Source organism: Phyllobates terribilis, unplaced genomic scaffold (genome assembly GCF_046119375.1).
Source record: "Phyllobates terribilis strain yellow unplaced genomic scaffold, ASM4611937v1 Scaffold_1__5_contigs__length_1240528914, whole genome shotgun sequence".
Lineage (NCBI taxonomy): Eukaryota > Metazoa > Chordata > Amphibia > Anura > Dendrobatidae > Phyllobates > Phyllobates terribilis.
The window spans coordinates 34529785-34552386 of NW_027362761.1; the positions used below are offsets into that span (position 1 = coordinate 34529785).

At 42.4% G+C, this 22602-nt stretch overlaps 1 protein-coding gene across 2 annotated transcripts in view; it reads left to right on the forward strand.

Annotated features, from left to right (window-relative positions):
• Positions 1–22602, forward strand: part of EPS15L1 (epidermal growth factor receptor pathway substrate 15 like 1) — a 280928-nt gene that overhangs the window by 25714 nt on the left and 232612 nt on the right. For both annotated transcript variants that reach the window (XM_073660720.1, XM_073660721.1), the window contains exon 2: positions 18046–18087. In XM_073660720.1, coding sequence (XP_073516821.1) covers positions 18046–18087 — 42 coding nt within the window. The remainder of the gene's footprint in view (positions 1–18045; positions 18088–22602) is intronic.

A 22602-nucleotide genomic window follows, 5' to 3' on the forward strand; every position in this document is an offset into this window, starting at 1 on the left:
ACCCCTAGATGAATTCATTGAGAGGTGTAGATTGTAAAGTGGGGTCACTTTATGGGGGTTCTGCTGTTCTGGCACCTCAGGGATTCTGTCAATGTGACATGGCACCCTCAAACCATAACGACAAAATCTGACCTCCAGTATGGCACTCCTTCCCTTCTGAGCTTTGCACTGTCCCTCAAAGGTAGTTTTCGACCACATATGAGGTATCGTCGTACTCAGGAGAAATTGCGTAATTAATTGTACTGTACGTTTTCTACTATTACTTGTTTTGAAAATTAAAAACTTGGAGCCAAAGCAACATTTTAGTGAAAAAAATGGTAATTTTCCATTTACCGTATTTTTCTGACTATAAGGCTATGTGCCCACGATGCAGAAATGCTCCGGATTTTTTCCTGAGCGTTTCTGCATCTCCCTGGCAGAAAAAAACGCATGCGGATTGTACATGCGTTTTTCCTGCCAGGGACATGCGGATGTGAAGCGTTCTTCACATGCATTTCGGGTTGACAAGCTCTTTCCAAACAATTTTAGCATCACTTGGAAAGTGCTTGTCAACTTGGTCACACTATATAAATCCATGCAAACGGCATGGATTTATATAGTGTGACCCCAAAGAATGTTTAAAAATAAAAAAGTAAATCTATACTTACCTTCCGATGGCTCCCGGAGTCTTGCTTCGCTCCGTCCTGGCTTGTCGGCAGCTCGCGGTACACTGAAGGACCTGCCGACGTCAGCGGTCGCGTGACCCGTCACATGACTAAATGACGTCAGCGCAGGTCCTTCAGTCCACCGCGAGCTGCCAGCAAGCGATGACCAGGAGACCGAGGGCCATCAGAAGGTAAATATAATATTTATTTTATTCTTTTTTTTACAGGTTCTATGGTACTCTTGTCCGGAGGAGAGTCTCCTGTCCTCCAGACCCGGGTACCATCCGCATATTGAAACGTGTGGATTCCGCATGTACAGATGTAATCTTGCGGAATTGGTGCGTTCCAATGCAAGTCAATGGCGACGAAAACGCAGCGCTTCCACAAAATTGGTAGTGCTACGTTTTTTTCCGCAATGATAATCCGCAGCGGAAATTTCCGCAGCATGTGCACAGCACATATAGATTATCATTGGGGAACATGGCAGACCTTCTACCAAGCGTTTTTTAAGCGTTTCTGCAGCGTTTTTGCCGCTGCGGAAATGCTTAAAAAACGCATCGTGGGCACACTAAGACGCACGTTTTTCCTCCAAAATTTTTGAGGAAAGTGGGGGGTGTGTCTTACAGTCCTATATATACTCTGGTTAGAGCCTCTTTGTGCTCTCCTCTGACCGTTATAGGAAATCTTCAGTTTCTTACTAATTTCTCGCATGGAATAGCCTTCATTTCTAAGAGCAAGAATAGACTGTCGAGTTTCACATGAACGTTCTCTTTTTCTGGCCATTTTGAGAGTTTCATAGAACAAACAAATGTAATGCTGCAGATTCTCAACTAGCTCAAAGGAAGGTCAATTTTATAGCTTCTCAAATCAGCCAAACCGTTTTCAGCTGGGCTAAGATACTTATGCAAGGGTTTTCTAGGGTTTTCTAAACATCCATTAGCCTTTTTACACAGTTAGCAAATACAATGTACCATTAAAACACTGGAGTGGAGGTTGTTGGAAATGGGCCTCTACACCTATGTAGATATTGCAATAAAAACAAGACCTTTGCAGCTAGAATAGTCATTTACCACATTAACAATGTATAGAGTGTATTTCTGATTCATTTAATGTTCGCTTCATTGAAAAAAAATGTGCTTTTCTTTCAAAAATAAAGAAATTTCTAAATGACCCCAAACTTTTGAACGGTAGTGTATATATATTACACACTGTGACTGTGGGGGAGCTGCAGCGGTGGAAGAGCGGGGCACAGGAGGCAGTAGCCCGCTGCTGCATCCTATACTGTGCATGCTGCTAAAGAAAATAAATATTGTTATGTGACATGGCATCCACAATCTATTCCAGCCAAAATTGCGCTCCAGAATTCAATTGGCGCTCCTTCCCTTCCAATCTCTACCATGTGCCCAAACAGTAGTTTTCCATAACATATGGGGAATCAGCGAGGGGTCCCAATCATTGCCATGGTGATCCGATTTCGTCATGACGACACCCGGGTCACCAGGCACCAGCAAGTTAGTTTGATCATGCGCAGAGCATGATCAAACTAACTTGTGTCCGTGCAGAACTGACAGTTATGAGGTATAGCAGTGATCCTGCACTGCTATAATTTATAACTGCGATCAGACTACTAAAAGTGAAAGTCCCATAGTGGGACTAAGTAAAAAAAGTAAAAAAAAAAGTTGTAAAAATATATAAAAAAAAATAATAATAATAATAAAAAAAAAAAAATCTATCTATCTATATCTATTGTACCCATAAATAAATATTATGAAAAAAAAAACAATAAAAGTACTCATATTTGGTATCTTCCTGACCTATAAAACTGTCCAACTACTTAACCCCTTTAGTGAACACCGTAAAAAACAAACAAACAAAAAAACACAAAGCAAAAAAACGTGCTTTATCATCATACTGCCTGTTTGAAGATGTCCCTCGTTGTAACCCATCATGACTCACTCCAGCGTTCGGGCCCCGGAGCTGCGCTCAGTGAGCGGTGTCCTGTCACTCACTGAGCTCAGCACAGCTCCGGGGGCTCGCTCGCTGGAGCGAGTCATTTTTCCCGGGTCCTCTGTGTGAGCGGTCAGGTGGATTACAGCTGGGGATATCTTCAGACAGGTGAGAATAAGGATTTTTTTTATTTTATTCTTATTTTTACACCAGGACACAGCAGAAGCAGAATACTACTCTCATCATTGTCCCTTGCTTGCGCTGATCGCAGAGCAAGCGGGGTACAATGATGAGGGCAGTGTTCTGCACCCAGCGCTTGGGAACAGCGCTAACTGTACATTAATTCCCCGATGCCCGTACGTGTCACACTGATGACACACGGATGTCATCAGTGTGGGACGTTTTGTGGCCCGTGCAGCGCGAAAAAAATGGACATGTCAACATGCTTTGCCCACGTACACACGGTCCGTGGAAACACACTGACATGTGCACAGACCCTTTCATTTGAATGGGTCTGCGTGTGTATGTGTCTTCGGTACGAGTGGAATCTGTCACCACGCGTACCGGACACACTGACGTGTGAAAGAGGCCTAACTCTGCTGCCTCATTATAGTGAATGGATCCCTTGGGGGTTCATCTGAATTACATAGGAGCTGTGCATATGGAGTCTGCATACTATTCTAGGAAAATCTGCTCTCCAGAGTCTCACCGTGCGGCTAAGCTGTACTGTACAGCCACATATATGGGGTGTTTCTACATTCAGCAAAAATTTTGTTACAAATTTTTGTGGCGTTTTTACCCATTTCCCAGTGTGAAAATTTAAAATCTGGGGCTAAAACAAAACTTTGATGGTAAAAATGTCATTATTCTTTCTTCACCGCCCAATGGTGTAAAATTCTATGAGGCATATGTGATGTCAACATGCTCTCTGCACCCCTAGATGAATTCATTGAGAGATGTAGTTTTGTAAAACGGCTCTACATTATAAACTTTTGTGAAACACTTGGGTTCAAAATGATCACCACACATCTAGATAAGTTCTAGTCTCCAAAATGGTGTCACTTTTGGGGGTTTACACTGTTTAGGCACATCAGGGGCTCCCCAAATGCGACATGGCGTCCACTAATTTTTCAAGCAAATTTTACGTTCAAAAAGTCAAATGGTGCTTCTTCCCTTCCGAACCCTGCTGTGCTCCCAAACAGTGGTTTTCCCCCACAATGGAGTATTGGCTTAAGCCCCCGTCTCACATAGCGAGATCGCTAGCGAGATCGCTGCTGAGTCACGGTTTTGGTGACGCAACAGCGACCTCACCAGCGATGTCGCTATGTGTGACACTTTGCAGCGATCAGGCCCCTGCTGTGAGGTCGCTGATGGCTGCAGAATGTCCTGGACCATTTTTTAGTCTTTGCCCTCCCGCTGGTCAGCACACATCGCTGTGTGTGACCAGCGGGACTAGCGATCAGGCTGGTAACCATGCTAAACAGCGGGTTACTAGGGGCACACGCGCACTTAGTAACCCGCTGTTTATCATGGTTACCACTCTGCTATGGTGAGCGGTAACCTCCTTCTGTTACCCTTAGGAAAATGCAAAATTGGAGGCCGAAAAACATTTTTGTGGGAAAAATGTGAACATTTTATTTTTATGGCTCAGTGTTATAAACTTTTGTGAAGCACCCATCAAGGTGCTCACCACCTGTCTAGATAAGTTCCTTTAGGGGTCTGATTTCCAAAATGTTGTCCAAAATGTTATTTTTACGGCTCAATGTTATTGTGAAGATCTGAGTTTGTGGGTTGTAAACAATCACTTAGGCAGGTTAACGATGCAACAATATTATATTCCTCACATCCATGGTAATACAGCAATTCCATGTCAATGGCTTAAATGCAATTGTCTCAGTCCACAAGATCCTCTTCCCGGGACTGTAGTTCCACTGCCTTAGTACCAGTATAGTCTGTCACAGTCCCCGATCCTACAGACGACAGGTAGAATGATGGAAGCACAGGTATCCAGTAGCATCAATCCTTAAAGAAAGTTTAAATCCAAACGACAGATCCCACAACTGTAGCATGTTTATCCAGTCCAGTCGGTAACTGATCTCCATCACTCCATATGCCATCGATCCATCCATCCTTGCAGGTCTTCAGTCTCGATCCTATTCTTTCGATGTCATTCCACCAACTCTGACTAAAATGTTCAAAATTTTTGCCAAATTTCCATTTTTTTCACATATAAATTCCAGTCATATCAAATAAATTTTACCACCATCATGAAGTACAATATGTAACGAAGAAACAGTTTCAGAATCAGGGGGATCCGTTGAAGCGTTCCAGAGTAATTACTTCATAAAGTGACAGTGGTCAGAATTGTAAAAATTGGCCTGGTCATTAACGTGCAAACCACCCTCGGGGGTAAAGGGGTTAAAGACCTAAAAATTAAGTTTGAAGATTGTGAAAATTTTCACCAAAACTCCCAAGATTTTCACAAACGCAAAAAATATCTACATAAACTTACCACTATCATAAAGGACCTTGTGTCACAAAAAAAGCAATCTCAGAATCATTGCGTTGAAGTGTTACAGTTATTACCACGTTATTAACACACTGGTCAGAGTTGTAAAATTTGGCCTGGTCAGAAAGGTGAAAATAGGCTAAAGGGTGAAGGGATTAATGAAACCTCCTCAGACCAGGAGTTATCTTGTGTTCTGCAATTCAAGGGTCAGAGATTGCCACGGTTTCCAAGGGGTCATGGGTTTTCTTCATCCCTGTGCAGCCTCTGACCTCTCCCTGGCTGAGACACGCTGTAAGGTTTTTTGTTTTTTATAGAATTAAAGGGGTTGACCACAACTTTTACATTGATGGCCATATCTTATCAGTGGCGGTGTGACACCCAGCGCCCCACAAATCAGTTGCTCTCAGCAAATGATGACCTATTGTAAGGGCGGCCATATAAATCAGATTGAAATCAGAAAGCAATGCTGGCACGTGGCTCTCCTAACCCGAATGTGACAGCTGCATAGAAATACATGAAGCTGTCACGCTCGGGTCAGGAGAGCCGCCGGCCAGTCCGAGTATTGTGCTCCTATTTTGGTCCTATTTATATGGCCTTTTTACTCTGCTCTAAGGATAGGCCATCAATGTAAAAATTGCGGCCAACTCATTTTAAGGTAGGGAAAGGAAACCTTCTTTTGGTTTGTTACTGCGTTACAGCCTACTTTAGACGTTACAGATTATCAACAGCTGTGCACAGAGGTAAATATATATGAATATATAGGTGTGTATTTTATATGGGTATATACTGCTTTTGTATTTTATATTTGGGTTTGTATGGTTAGTATTTTGTGTATATATTGCATGTATTTCAGTGTAGAGCTCAAAATTTGTATAAGGAGACAAAAGGTAGGAACCCGCAGTACAAGACACACAAGAAGGCAAGAACTAAAATCAGCACCAGGGAAGGAATAAGGGCTTGTTTACACGTTGCTTTTTTCCTACGATTTTTCAGTGTGTTTTTTTCCCAAAGAGAAACACAACTTTATACTGTACCAGCATAGCAAATGAGATTTCGGAAATCTCGTGCATATGTTGCTTATTTTTCTTCTTGCAGATTTGAAGCAGTTTTAAATCTGCAGCATTTCAATTTTTGGAGTTTTTTCACCCAGTTTAATGAATGGAAAAAAAAGCATAAAAAATATGCGTTTATTTTACGCAGCATTTTTCCTGCCAAGAGACATGTTTTTAGTGTTAAAATGTCTGCTGCAAATACACAATGTGCTCACATACCGTAGTGCGCTGCGTTTTTCAAGGGTAAAAAATAGTTGCACTTTACAGTACCAGGAAAGTGAATGAGATCGCTGCAGCATTTTTCACCCAATCAAATGAATAGGAAAAAAAATCTTCAGGACCTTGTAGAGATCTTTAGGGCTCGCTCCCAGTTGCGATTAAATCGGGCGATTGCAATCTGATTACAAATCGGATTGTATTGGCACCAATTTAATCCTATGCTTGTGTTCTCAGTGGCGTTTTTTTTTCCTGCTCCGATCGGAGGGGGAAAAAAGACATAGCATTCTGCGATTACATGCGCAATTCGGATCGCATGCACCCATATCAGCCTATGTGTGCGTGTGAAACATCGCACTGCACTCTGATTCCCGCAGACGCCGGCAAGAAAGGAGATGGAGAAATTAATTTCAGTCTCCTCCACATCTGTGCTGCGATCCTCTCATGCCAGAGGATCGGAGCGATACGCTAGTGGGACCCCGGCCTTAGTCGAAGTTAACATGTTGAGGATTTGCCCATGTATAATATAAGAGAATTTGTGGCAGGCATCCGATGTTGATAGAGAACTGAGCTGTCCTGACCCTTATTGAGAAACTCCTGGCTGCTGAATTCTATTCATTTTAGTGGAGAGGATGTATGCGGAGGATGCAGTGGCCAGGTATTAAAGGGAACCTAAAAACAACAAAGCCCAATATAATGATAAATCCGACAAGAGGTCAAAAGTTTAAAAAAACACCTTTATTACAAAAATTGGGTACATAGTGGCAGAGAAAAAAGAGCGGACACGCATATAACTTAAGTAATAATAAGAGGGTATATAAATAATAGCAATACCAGGGCTAGATTAGACTCCAAACAGATTCATGCATGCAAATGGTATCCTAGGTCATGTATAAGGGATATAATCCTGTGAAACATTATTATTAGCCAATATAGGCATCCCCAGGTAATACCATCAAGCATGCATGTATGTATCAAAGAATTTATTATACTCAAATGGGTTAGTAAACAGATAACAGTATGCTATATTGGACCCAATCATACCTGGTGTGTATAGAGCCCTGCTCTTCAGTGTGGCGCCCACGCCGTCGTGCGTTTCGGTGCGTCCTTCATCAGGGGGTGACGTCAGACTCCCAGTATCAGGTTTAAAAAGGAGCTGCCAGCCAATGGGGATGAATCAGGGAGGTAACGCAGGATACTCCCAGCGCATGCCGGGGCCTGTCCGCAGCCGGCGTCATGCAGCTGAGGCGACCAGGTCACGTGAGGAGTCACATGACTCGTCACCCAGGAAACACGGTCACGTGGTGTCACGTGACCGCAGGTTCTACACTGCATCAAGACGCCGGCGCTGACGGAGACCCAGAGCACCCAGGAGCCCCCGCGTATCCCCGCTCATCAGCATTCTGGTAGAGGGGAACGTGCATGTCCAAGGTGATATAATATATAAAGTTACACAGTTGAAAGGATATACCAATACATATCCATGTCCATAGAGATCTATCCAGATGCATCAATGTAAGCATATGTATCACTACATTGGAGCATATATATTATATTAAAGTGCAATTTAAATAAATAAGTGCATAAATTCATTACAATAAGTTAAAACCTATGCACCATACATATATATATATGTGCTAAAAAGAAGACATGTAACATCATGTACCGAACACAGACACAACCACATATCTCATCACATATGGAGTTCATCAATAAGTGCATACACAGGTATAATCACAATATATAAATACAGATAACAGAACGGTATAGACGTGTTGCGTTCATGTGACATTTTGAATCCCCTTCAAAGGACAGTATCCCCACTGGATGCATATTGTAACGCCGTAACCACTTCATGCATATCATGCCAATGCACATACTCAAGACCCTCCACCATATTAGGCTACAAAGTGTATGGCAGCTGAAATTAAAAACAAAAGTTATAATCAAAAATAAAACAATATAAAACATAATATGGAACATATCACTAGAACGTTAGGTATGATGGAACCCTTTCACAAGAATGGGACAAAACTTAAATTTTCATTGAGACCCAGGGGATCAACTGTATCAAGGGACCAGATCCATTTGGCCTCCAGTCAGGCCAGACGATTACTCACGTTTCCACCTCTTACATTGGAGACAATCATGTCAATCCCTCTCACCTCTAGTCCAGAGGCATCACAATTATGGTAGATCTTAAAATGTCTAGGGATTGTCTTCAATGTAAGTGGGTCGTCAACCTCCCTAGCAGCATTTATTCCATTCACATGTTCTCTCACTCTCACTTTTAATTGACGTGTAGTGAGACCTACATAAATTTTGTTGCAGGGACATGTGGCAAAATATATAACCGCTGTGGTATTACATGTAATTGTATGAGTTATATTAAATGTCTTAGTGCCCATGCTATTGTAAAAAGTTTTAGCACGAACTATATTCGGGCACGCAACGCATTTACCACAAGGGGTACAACCCCATGGAGACTTAGTGTTATTCAAAAAAGTGGTCTTGTCATTAATGTAATGGCTTTTTACCAAAGTGTCTCTCATTGTTAGATCGTCTAAAAGTGATATTTGGTTTATGTCCCAGATATTTGGCCAGAATTGAATCTGCTAGTAGAATTGGCCATGATTTCTCCAGGCATTTACGTATAGTCCCTGAATTGGCACAGTATTGAGTTATAAATCTAACTTCATTCTTTTTGATCCTTTGTTCTGAGTTGCTGGAATATAGTAACTGATGTCTCGGAGTGTGTCTAGCTCGGTTATATGCTCTTTTTACCGACCTCTTGCTATATCCTCTGTCATAGAACCTCTCTTTGAGATCTACAGATTGCCGTTCAAAATCCTCCTCATTAGAACAAATGCGTTTAAGACGCAAAAATTGGCCAGTGGGTAAGGATTGAATCATCTTAGGGGGATGGGATGACGAGGCATGTAGGAAGGCATTTACAGATGTGGATTTCCGAAACAAATCGGTTTGTAGACAATTTTGATTGTCTCTATATATTTTGACGTCCAAAAAATCAATCAAATTGGCATCACAGTGGTACGTTAAATGAATATTGTACTCATTGCGATTCAATAAAGCCATAAGTTGAACCAGGGTTTCCTCTGAATCCTGCCAGACAAAAAATACATCATCGATGTACCGCGTCCAAAAGGGGACGCAGTCCATCAGTGCGTATCTGTCTGACAAGAAGAGGTCCCTCTCCCACAGCCCCAGGAACAGGTTGGCGTAAGAAGGTGCAAACGCCGCCCCCATCGCTGTTTCCTGGAGCTATAGAAAAAAGGACCCCTTAAAGGTGAAGTTATGAGACAATGTAAACTGAAGGAGTTGCAAAATGAAATTCGTCATAGATGGTGATGTGTCGGATGAATCCAAGAAGAATTTCACTGCTCTTAGTCCATCACTGTGTCTAATGTTGGTATATAATGATTCAACGTCACATGTTGTTAACAGTGCGTTAGTGTCCACGTGCAACCCATCTATCTTTCTAAGGAATTCACTTGTATCCTTAGTAAAAGATGACAATGTTTCAACCAAAGGTTGTAACTGAGAGTCGATGTATTTGTTGACCATCTCTAAGTAATTTCCTCTTCCAGATATGATGGGCCTCCCAGGGGGAGTGATGGCATTTTTATGCACTTTTGGTAATAAATATAACGTTGGAATCACAGGTTCATGGACTACTAGTGCTGTCACTAATTCTGTAGAGATTACCCCATTATCTCTCGCTCCATGTAACAAATTTGTCAATTCCATATTACATTTTTTCAAAGGATTGAACGTCAATTTCTTATAACAATCCACATTCCGCAACTGTCTGAACTCCTCTGCCTCGTACATATCCATTGGCCAAATTACTATGTTGCCTCCTTTATCAGCAGGTTTATAAACCACGTCATTTAATTTCTGGAGTGTTTTTATCGCTGTTCTCTCATCCCTACTTAGATTGTCTACTTTTGGATATGTGGATATTTTGTCCAAATCCTTGCTGACCAATTTTACAAAAAGTTCAACGTTAGGGCATGAGGAGAGGGGGGGGAAATTTCTTCGACCTCAATTGAATTGATGTTGGTATCTTACCTCCCTCTTCCAAGTTGTGTTCTATAGCAAGTTCCTCCAGAATGCCTAGTGCCTCCTGTTCTTTTTCTGTAGGGAACATAGTATCCACATCTTTATTATGAAAGAAACGCTTGAAAATCAACGATCTTGCAAAAATATGCAAATCTTTTACCATGGTAAATTTATCAAAACCAGCTGTCGGGCAAAATGTAAGACCTTTCTGTAATACATTCAACTGCGTTTCAGACAAGGTATGATTGCTTCAATTAATTACCTTGAAGTTAGATCGTTTGATTTCCGGTGATTGTCCATAATATCGCTTATTTGGTAGATATCTTAGATTGTGCTTGCGTTTAGGAGTGCCAATCACTTGAACTGAAGTGGACGAAGAGGCCTCTGATATGTCGCCAACGGAGATATTTGAGGAGAACGATGGAGTGCGATCTCTACTTTGATTGTCCTTAATTGATTTTCTCCATTTGTACATTCTATTTAAGGACAAATCCTTTTGGTCCCTTCCTAGCTTGATGGCTTGATTCCCTTGAATCTTTTTGACCCATGCGTCCATGGATTGATCCATGGACATATTAATAGATTCAAATTGTTCTTTTGATAATTTTAATTTAGCTGTGGCATAGGCTTCATCAAGGGTCTTATCGATCTCCTCAATACTTTTAGTGTTGAGTTTGATCAGTAGGTCCATAAACTTCCTTGAGGCCTCATTACAAATGTTTTCCCATCCCTTAATAAACTAATCGTCCGAAATCGGGAAAGAGGGGATGACTCGGACCCGTAATCCCCTGGGAATCAATTGTTTTAACAAATAATTATCAAGAAAGGCTTTGTTCCACCATATTTTAGTTCTTTTAAACAATAAATTTTTTATATTGGTAGAAATAATGTCCACTTGAGCATCATTGGAACCTGATTCCACAATGCCACCACTACCAAATACTTGATTAATCTGGTTTAGCCAGGATTGTTCCCTGGCCTTAAAATCCACATCCCTTGCTGAGAAATTACGTGTGCGAAACACAGTACAAAATTGATTAGAAAGCCGTTGCAAAGGACAAGCAGATAATATACATTTATATTTCTGTATATTCTTACTAATCCAATCGATCAACATAGTGAAATAAATGTATATCTGCTACTTAAATTGGTAGACCAATCGGAAAACAATAACAGCAAAGCCCAATATAATGATAAATCCGACAAGAGGTCAAAAGTTAAAAACAAACACCTTTATTACAAAAATTGGGTACATAGTGGCAGAGAAAAAAGAGCGCACACACATATAACTTAAGCAATAATAAGAGGGTATATAAATAATAGCAATACCAGGGCTAGATTAGACTCCAAACAGATTCATGCATGCAAATGGTATCCTAGGTCATGTATAAGGGATATAATCCTGTGTAACATTATTATTAGCCAATATAGGCATCCCCAGGTAATACCATCAAGCATGCATGTATGTATCAAAGAATTTATTATACCCAAATGGGTTAGTAAACAGATAACAGTATGCTATATTGGACCCAATCATACCTGGTGTGTATAGAGCCCTGCTCTTCAGTGTGGCGCCCACCCCGACGCGCGTTTCGGTGCGTCTTTCATCAGGGGGTGACGTCAGACTCCCATTATCAGGTTTTAAAAGGAGCTGCCAGCCAATGGGGATGAATCAGGGAGGTAACGCAGGATACTCCCGGCGCATGCCGGGGCCCGTCCGCAGCCGGCGTCATGCAGCTGAGGCGACCAGGTCACGTGAGGAGTCACATGACCCGTCACCCAGGAAACACGGTCACGTGGTGTCACGTGACCGCAGGTCCTACACTGCATCAAGACGCCGACGGAGACCCGGAGCACCCAGGAGCCCCCGCGTATCCCCGCTCATCAGCATTCTGGTAGAGGGGAAAGTGCATGTCCAAGGTGATTATAATATATAAAGTTACACAGTTGAAAGGATATACCAATACATATCCATGTCCATACAGATCTATCCAGATACATCGATGTAAGCATATGTATCACTACATTGGAGCATATATATTATATTAAAGTGCAATTTAAATAAATAAGTGCATAAATTCATTACAATAAGTTAAAACCTATACACCATACATATATATATATGTGCTAAAAAGATTTTTTACATAATTAGAAACAATGATTATACATATATAAATAAACATCACAATATCTTACACCAAACCATACAAAAAAGGGATTATATATATATATATAGATATGGTAAAATTGAATGGATGAAGAAAAAAGACACCCATGATAAATTAAAATAAATAAATTAATAGTGTGGGATACATCATAAAGACAAGTTAATAAAGTAAACTATAATCTATAAAGTGCAATGAAACACATAAATGTGAATCGTGTAAATAACAGCCACATTGAAGCATCACAATCACAGCAATCCATACATGCAATGCCACATAAGAATTCCATAGATCTATAGTGAACCACAGATCTCAGTCACTCCACATAATTCATGTCATGATGCGTACAATCGAAAACACACACATGCATATCTACAATGCCCACATATTCATGACACATGCACGCACATGTCATGACATATGACACCTTGTACTGCATGTGTGTAACATGTGGTCCAAATGGCCATAAGTATATAAGTACATAACCAAATACATAAATATTAAACCTCCTTGTACGGGGGAATATAAGAGGTAAAAATGGTAAAAAAAAAAAAGGGGGGGGGGAAGGTGTTAGAAGAAGACCTGTAACATCATGTACCGAACACAGACACAACCGCATATCTCATCACATATGGAGTTCATCAATAAGTGCATACACAGGTATAATCACAATATATAAATACAGATAACAGAACGGTATAGACGTGTTGCGTTCATGTGACATTTTGAATCCCCTTCAAAGGACAGTATCCCCACTGGATGCATACCTAACGTTCTAGTGATATGTTCCATATTATGTTTTATATTGTTTTATTTTTGATTATAACTTTTGTTTTTAATTTCAGCTGCCATACACTTTGTAGCCTAATATGGTGGAGGGTCTTGAGTATGTGCATTGGCATGATATGCATGAAGTGGTTACGGCGTTACAATATGCATCCAGTGGGGATACTGTCCTTTGAAGGGGATTCAAAATGTCACATGAACGCAACACGTCTATACCGTTCTGTTATCTGTATTTATATATTGTGATTATACCTGTGTATGCACTTATTGATGAACTCCATATGTGATGAGATATGTGGTTGTGTCTGTGTTCGGTACATGATGTTACATGTCTTCTTTTTAGCACATATATATATATATGTATGGTGCATAGGTTTTAACTTATTGTAATGAATTTATGCACTTATTTATTTAAATTGCACTTTAATATAATATATATGCTCCAATGTAGTGATACATATGCTTACATCGATGCATCTGGATAGATCTGTATGGACATGGATATGTATTGGTATATCCTTTCAACTGTGTAACTTTATATATTATATCACCTTGGACATGCACTTTCCCCTCTACCAGAATGCTGATGAGCGGGGATACGCGGGGGCTCCTGGGTGCTCCGGGTCTCCGTCGGCGCCGGCGTCTTGATGCAGTGTAGGACCTGCGGTCACGTGACACCACGTGACCGTGTTTCCTGGGTGACGAGTCATGTGACTCCTCACGTGACCTGGTCGCCTCAGCTGCATGACGCCGGCTGCGGACAGGCCCCGGCATGCGCTGGGAGTATCCTGCGTTACCTCCCTGATTCATCCCCATTGGCTGGCAGCTCCTTTTTAAACCTGATACTGGGAGTCTGACGTCACCCCCTGATGAAGGACGCACCGAAACGCGCGTCACGGTGGGCGCCACACTGAAGAGCAGGGCTCTATACACACCAGGTATGATTGGGTCCAATATAGCATACTGTTATCTGTTTACTAACCCATTTGGGTATAATAAATTCTTTGATACACACATGCATGCTTGATGGTATTACCTGGGGATGCCTATATTGGCTAATAATAATGTTTCACAGGATTATATCCCTTACACATGACCTAGGATACCATTTGCATGCATGAATCTGTTTGGAGTCTAATCTAGCCCTGGTATTGCTATTATTTATATACCCTCTTATTATTGCTTAAGTTATATGTGTGTGCGCTCTTTTTTCTCTGCCACTATGTACCCAATTTTTGTAATAAAGGTGTTTGTTTTTAACTTTTGACCTCTTGTCGGATTTATCATTATATTGGGCTTTGCTGTTATTGTTTTCCGATTGGTCTACCAATTTAAGTAGCAGATATACATTTATTTCACTATGTTGATCGATTGGATTAGTAAGAATATACACAAATATAAATGTATATTATATGCTTGTCCTTTGCAACGGCTTTCTAATTAAAGGGAACCTGTCACGTTGGATAGCTCGCTATTAACCTGCATATAGAGTTCTATTCTGCAGGTTAATAGAGATTGGGGCTCGGCCCCTGTACTGAATGTGTGGCTCTCAGGAGAAAATTGCCTTTATTCTTCCCAGGAGCTGACCACTTTCAGTCATAAAGGCATGGCGCTGCAGCGACAGTCACTGCTCGCAGCACAGCTGATGTTGCAGTCCGTAGTGCATCGGTGCAGGGCCGACTGTCTGTCAAAGTGTCATTCATATGCCTGTATGGCTGAAAGCTGGCGGCTTATGGGAGGAATAAAGTACATTTTCTTCCAGGAGCCACACCTTCAGTACAGCAGCTGGTCACCTTTCTAACACTGTTAAAGGGAATCTGCCAGTAGGATTAACCCTCCTAAGCAGGTCATAGGAAGCTAAATAAAATGATACATTGATATCTGCGATTTGATGTCTTATTCACTTTCCACGTTTTTCTTCTATGTAAATGAGCTGTTCAGGACTATGGGTTGGTCACTGATCTTCAATTATTTTATTATAAATAAAAGGGGGCGTTACCAGTGTGATGTGTAATGGCCGCTCTCTGTTCTCCTGATCTCATTGCGGGGCTGTGTGTGATCATACCTGACACATCTGCAGGTTCTCCTCAGCTCCATCTCACAGGCAGACAGTGGTGCAATATTGTGGCAATACAGCAGAGCTGTGAGAGCTGCAGCTGCTAACGCTTTTTTTATGAGGTAAAGCTCAGTTCTACTGTCTTGTGTTAGGTACATGTCTCACACTGGAAACGCCTCCTTTCATTTATAAAAAGCTCTGGAGGCAGAGTCTCATGCAGATCAAAACTGCAGCAATCAGCCAAGTAAGTGACACATCGCGAGAATCCGGGTTTGTCTTTACATAATGCTGCTCTCAGATTAAATAGCAAATACCTGCTGACAGTTTCTCTTCAAGATTTTTTCTTTTTAATATGGCTTCATGCTAAACTATGCAATTTAAAGAGTAACTGTCATTCATTTTCATAAATGAATAGTACACATAACATATCCCCAAGTTGCTCATTTTTATCGGAGAAATATGAATAAAATCAATATTTAGTGAAGATAAATTTTCCCATTACTCAGATGACTGTTGCTGCTTATAAGGTTCTATGGAGAATGGTGGAGGGAGAAGGAAGAGGAGTTACAGGTGGACATCGACTACCTGATGCAAGTTTTCCTGAAACATCAGTTAGCCCCTTCACCCTTGGGCCATTTTCCGTTTTTGTTTTCTCCTCCCCTTCTTCCAAGAAGCTTTTTTTTATTATTTTTTTCAATATAGCTGTGGGAGGACTTGTTTTTTGTGGGACGAGTTGTACTTTGAATGACATTGATTTTACCATATAGTGTACTGGAAATAAATTCCTAGTGCTTTGAAATTGCAAAAAAGTGCAATTTACAATTGTTTTTTTCATTTTATTTACCCTGTTCACTTTATGGTAAACTGACAGGGTAATATGATTCTCCAGGTCAGTACAAGTACGCAGATACCAAACGATTAGTAGTTTGTTTTTTATTTAAGTGGTAAAAAAAAAAAATCGGAAACTTGTAAAATAAAAATTTCGCTCTTGTCCCCATTTTCTGAGACCCGTAGTGTTTTCATTTTTTGGGCTATGAGGCTGTATGAGGACTTATCATTTGCAACCCTAGCTGACATTTATTACTGATACCATTTTGGGGTAGATAAAATCAGGGCTGCGGTGTCGGTAAGCCGAACCTCCGACTCCTCAATTTCCATGACTCCGACTCCCTCATACATGGCTCATGTGTAAGTGATCAATTTACTGTAGCACAGATTCATCTCAGCTAAAAGTCTAGATCAGTGCTGACGAACCTATGGCATGCGTGCCAGAGTGGGCACGCAGAGCCCTCCCTAACGGCATGCGCACCATCGCCGCAGCACTAGCGCTACTGGACCAGGACCATCTAGCTGAAGTGTATTGCAGCGCACGAGTTGCCAGGCCGTGCGCCGCAATACACGCTGCTGGCCAATCAGAGGCCTGCTGCTGATGTCAGCGTACAGGCGACCGGGCGCATGGCAGTGACGTCATCCGTCCCGTCGCTAGGACGCTGGAGTCAGCTGCTGGCTACAGGAGAGGATGCGGCGCGGGAGAGGAAGGAAGGTGAGGAGGAGTGTTTTTTTTTTACATATGAACAGCGGTGCCTGCAGGATGGAATGGGGGGCGGTGAGGGGTGAATGACAGCAATATACAGTACAGACCAAAAGTTTGGACACCTTCTCATGCCAAGAGTGTGCAAAGCAGTCATCAAAGCAAAAGGTGGCTACTTTGAAGAACCTAGAATATAAGACATATTTTCAGTTGTTTCACACTTTTTCGTTAAGTATATAATTCCACATGTGTTAATTCATAGTTTTGATGCTTTCAGTGTGAATGTACAATTTTCATAGTCATGAAAAAACAGAAAAATCTTTAAATGAGAAGGTGTGTCCAAACTGCTCTCTGGAAGATGTCTTCCGCAATTTTACATATGCAAGTGGGCTGTTAGTATAGTAGAAGATGGTGGCACTGGATGGGCAATACAGCCATGGAGGCAGAGGCTTGATAAGTGCTTTGACACTCCCAGAGCACTTAAGCCTCATATGCATATGAATTAAAACAGGTATTTTTCAGATGGAGCAACAGATTGCATAATTAAAGATGCGAATGACGCTATCTTTCAGAGAACATGACCATGTGAAGAGTTTAGCAGGGTGGCTTCAACAGCCTAACCTTTCATATGTGTTTTTTTTTTATATTTGCTAATGCACACTCTTCTTAAAAAAAAAAAAAAAATTAGAACAATTTCATGAGGTAATTGTATATGAAAGATATTTTTTAACTGTATGTGAAATGTCACCAACTTTTCAGCCACGTTATTTTGTATGAATATGACATCAGTTTCTGTAAAAAAGAAAAAATGCTTTCATTACAAGTGTTTTTTTTTTTTTGCTTTTTTAAACCCTGCAATGCTGCTATCCAGCTGGCTGTTTCCACTTTCAGAACAGAGGTTCCCCACCTATCTGACATATGTCATATTCTCTATAAAAATTCCTTTCAGCTGGATTCACATGTGCCTTACTTTTTAATCAAATTGTTAGTAACATAATGTACGGGATCAAATTCCTGTTGGGTTATTGATGAAATGTTTTGTTTTTCTTGTTTCAGCTGTCCAGTGGCAACCCATTATATGAAACGTACTACAAACAAGTAGGTACAATCCAAGGCTGTGACACCATTTGATTTCCTCTGTTGCAGCTGGGTAGCTACCTCTGACCCAAGCCTCAGTTACTAAGCATGAAAGCACAGCTGCAGTTCATAGTTCGCACCCAATGTTTTTAAAGGGAACCTGCACCAGTGCATGTGCCCTTATGTTTTAGTCTCTGCCCGCAGTATGGCTAAGCAAAGTACGCAGGCTCGAGCCAGCGATGTCTCTGCGCAGGCGCAAGATTGCCCGGCTATGTGCATGACGCAGGATGCCTCATCCACGTCAATCAGAACAGGAGGACGACAATCAGAAGTTGGGAGGAGGGATAGATGTCTCAGCAAGAACACCTATTGGACCAGACTGGCAGGATTTACATAGAGCGTGGGAGAGTTTCAAAAGGTTTTTGGGGGGTATACAGGGTCAGTCAGGAGTTATATATCCCTTTATGGAATGCAGCACAGGTGCTGATTAAGGTGCTAGTCTTAGTTCACATGAAAAAAAACTGGTGACATGTTCCCTTTAAGCCTATTTAGCTTTGTGCAATTGAGAAACAAACAAATCTTAAAGCGTGCATTAAATCTGGTAATTAAGTTTTTGAAAAACCTTTTCATACCTTTCACTAGCCATTATACCATGACATTATGTGAATTGTTTTTAGATTGGAAAATCTTACCTGCTAATTGTGGCTTAAACAGTACACTTAATCAAGTATAAGAGTCGTGTTGTTGTTACCACTTCTGTCATTAATCAGTGGCGTAACGAGGGTCCGATGGGCCATGGTGCAGAATTTTGGACATGGGCTCCCACCTGCATGTTTGTCAGATATATGGGTTTTTGTAGCGGTCCAGATCCTAGAAAAACATGTGTAACAATGTCCCTGATCCTGGCCCCTTCCTGTAAAAATGTCCTCCATCCTGACCCCTTACAGTAATAACACTCCCTATCCTGGGCCCTTCCTGGTACAATGTCTCCGTTCCTGGTATAATCTCCTCCATCCTGAGCCCTTTCTTGGTATAATGTCCCTCATTCTGGGCCTCTTGCAGTAGTATGTGTCCCCCATCCAAGTATAACGACCCCCATCTTGGACCCCTTTAAGCAATATATGTCCCTTTTCGGTGGCTCTTCTCCATCAAATATAAAAAAATATATACAATTCTACGCGCTTTCACCCACTCCCATGACGCGCTGCGTCCTCTTCCATAGCCAGTGGAGAAGCCAGCAGCTGATTTTAGCATGCAGTCGACAAGCAACGGATGACGTCACTGCCATGCGCCGTCAGTGACTTGCATGCTGACGTCTGCTACCGGCCTCTGATTGGCCAGCAGCTTGTATTACAGTGTAGGGACCCAGCTGGTCTGTGCACCGCAGTACATTTCAACTGAATGTGCATTCTCTGACTCACACCCTGCACAGGCACGAACGCAGTCGTACCCTCTGCGACCGTTATCATTATGCCCCTGTCATTAATTTTTTGTATGTGTTACAGGGAAATGAAGAAAGAGAAGCAAAAAATTTAATTCTAATGTTGGAAGTAGCACAGTGAGCAGCACCTTGAGATCTGCTTAGTCCCGAGTTAACAGGACGAGAAGGAAAATGGTTGGATGAATATAACTTACTAAAATAAATTTAAAGGACATCTATCAGTAGGACCAGCCTGTAACATCCCTGGCGGCGTGCTTGCATAGTGAACCACCTCCCACTATGCAAGACCGCAATCTTACCTGTCAGTCCAGCCTACAAACCTTGCTCCAGTTCATGCTGTGTGCATGTATCTTGACTGACTGCTTAGGGCGGCGGCCCGGTTACTTCCTGATTCTTATAGCTGCTGTGGGCACACCCTTAATGCATCTCCAGCCTATTTCTGTGAGTCACTGGATATTTAAACCCCCTCCACCCAGAAGGAGGGGCCTGAGCAACACCTTCACTCAGTTAGTCTTTGCTACTGTATTGCCAGGTGCTGTCCTGTTTCTAGTCTATTTCCGCCACTCTGGGGGCTGTATACCCAGGCTCGTTCTTGTATCTCATTGCAGTAGCAGTTCCTGTCTGAACTGTATCCTAGCCTGTTACCTGTTTGTCTCTATGTCCGTTCCTTCCCTTCTCCTGCACTATCTGAACCTGCACCTAACTCCAACTCATTGTCTCTGTACTTCTGTTTGTGAGTTGGTACTTCATAGGAAGTACCTTGTGTGTATCTGGTTCGGCTTGTCCCTTTTCCCTTCCTCCGTATCTTCCTCCTGTGTTCTAGCCATCTTCCTGTATTTTCTAGTCTGTTCCATGTGAACAGAGCCCTGTCCTCTCTGCCTTGTCCACCGCACCTGCGGTTTCGCTCTGCTCTGTCTTGCCCACCACTCTGGCTGTTTCTCTCTGCTCTGCCTTACCCACCGCTGCGGCGGTTTCCCTCTGCTCTGCCTTACCCACCGCTCCGGCGGCTTCCCTCTGCTCTGCCTTACCCACCGCTCTGGCGGCTTCTCTCTGCTCTGCCTTGCTCACCACACCAGCGGTTTCTCTCTGCTCTGACTTGCCCACCGCTCCGGCGGCTTCTCTCTGCTCTGCCTTGCCCACCTCTCCGGCGGCTTCTCTCTGCTCTGCCTTGCCCACCTCTCCGGCGGTTCCGCTCTGCTCTGCCTTGTCCACCGCACCTGTGGTTTCTCTCTGCTCTGTCTTGTCCACCGCACCTGCGGTTCCGCTCTGCTCTGCCTTGCCCACCGCACCTGCTGCTTTCACTCCGCTCTGCTTGCTCACCGCACCAGCAGTTCCTCTCTGCTCTGCCTTGTCCTCCGCTCCGGCGGTTTTGCTTTACTCTGCTTGTCTACCGCATCTGCGGCTCTGTACCTGTCTCCCAGTCTGTACTGGACCCTATCCAGCCTGCGCTCCAACCTGCTAGTACCTCCCTGTCTGCACTCCAGCCGTGCTTGCCAGTATCTCCCTGTCTGCATACCAACCGTGCTTGCCAGTGCCCACCTGTCTGCATACCAGCCGTACTTGCCAGTACCCACCTGTCTGCATACCAGCCGTACTTGCCAATACCCACCTGCCTGTATGCCAGTCTAACCTGCCTGTTCCTGCATTCCGCGGTGTGGGTCAACAACTGTGACCGGGGTCTGACATAGAGTCACACCTGGTCCCTCTGCTCGGTTCCTCCTTGGTCCACGGAGTCGACTAAGCCGCCGTGCGACCTTGGTCGGATTGGGTTGATACTTAGTTACGCCCCTCCAGGCACTCCTCGGTTCATGGTACAGTGGGATCACTAATCACGCTCACGCCAGTCAGTCCGGGCGTGAGCGTAACACAGCCCCCACCTAAGCCGTTAACATGAGCATACAGATCATAGGAAGCTGAATAAAATGATACCTTGATATCTTCGATCCAATATCTTATTACACAGTAATGCAGGTTTTCTTGTATGTAAATGAGCAAATAAGATCTATGGGCCAAACATGCATGAGAATCTGCCTCCAGAGCTTATTTTAAATGAAAGTGGGCATTACCAGTGTGAGACATGTAATCGCCGTCTTTAGTTTAAAATAAGCTCTGGAGGCAGATTCTGAGGGAAATTTGTATCCGGCCCATAGATCTTAACAGCTGACTTGCATATTAAGAAGAATGTGGATTTTCAAGGAACCATTCATTGGATTGCAGATATCAAGGTATTAGGAAACTGAATAAAGTATGACCTACATGCCTATATAGATACTTAGGAAGGTTGATCCTACTGACAGATTACCTTTTAATGTCGTTCTAAAGACCATAAAAGATAGTGACACTGAACAACATTAGCATCCAGTATCTCATTTTCCCATTATAGGCATTCTTTTTTAATCATCTTCTTTCGTGCCAGACCACCAAGGACACTTCTTCCATCTGCGATTGCCGATGTTACCCTCAATCAGTAATAGTGCCGACAAAATAATTTTATCAAAGGTTGTTTTTTGGTTAAGCTACACTTCTATCCACGCCCAAGAAATCCCAGCCTTCTCCAGCAGACCTGCACCAAAACAATACTACAGACCACTAATCTCTAACATAAGTGGCGAGCTGTGGGTGCAGGATTGAAGAACAGGTAGCTGTGCAGCGAGATCTGCATGGCACACGTGGGCAATCACTAGGTTGCTTACCCTTCCTCAAGTTCAGTCTAAATACCATAAGCAAGACTATAAACGACAGAAACTGATAAGCAAAATATCAATACATAGGGCCCAATTCATGACTGTGTATGCTGCCGCTTTCTGATTTAAAGCACCTTGAAATGTCTCTAAATCTTGCGACTCTTGGCGTTTTCATGACAGTCTCATCCAGCTAAGCCAAAATGGGCGCAGCATTGGCAGGACAGGAAGTGGCTAAACTCGTCTAATTCATGAATAGTTACGTCGCTGACTAGAGTGAATTTCTGGCATGTGATTCTTAATGAATTAAATGAATCTTACTGTGGTGGCCCCATTCATTAATAGGGTTGTCCAACCTTATGCTACAAGTTTGCAATCACTTTGTTACTGCATAGTTGAGAATCCTCATATCGC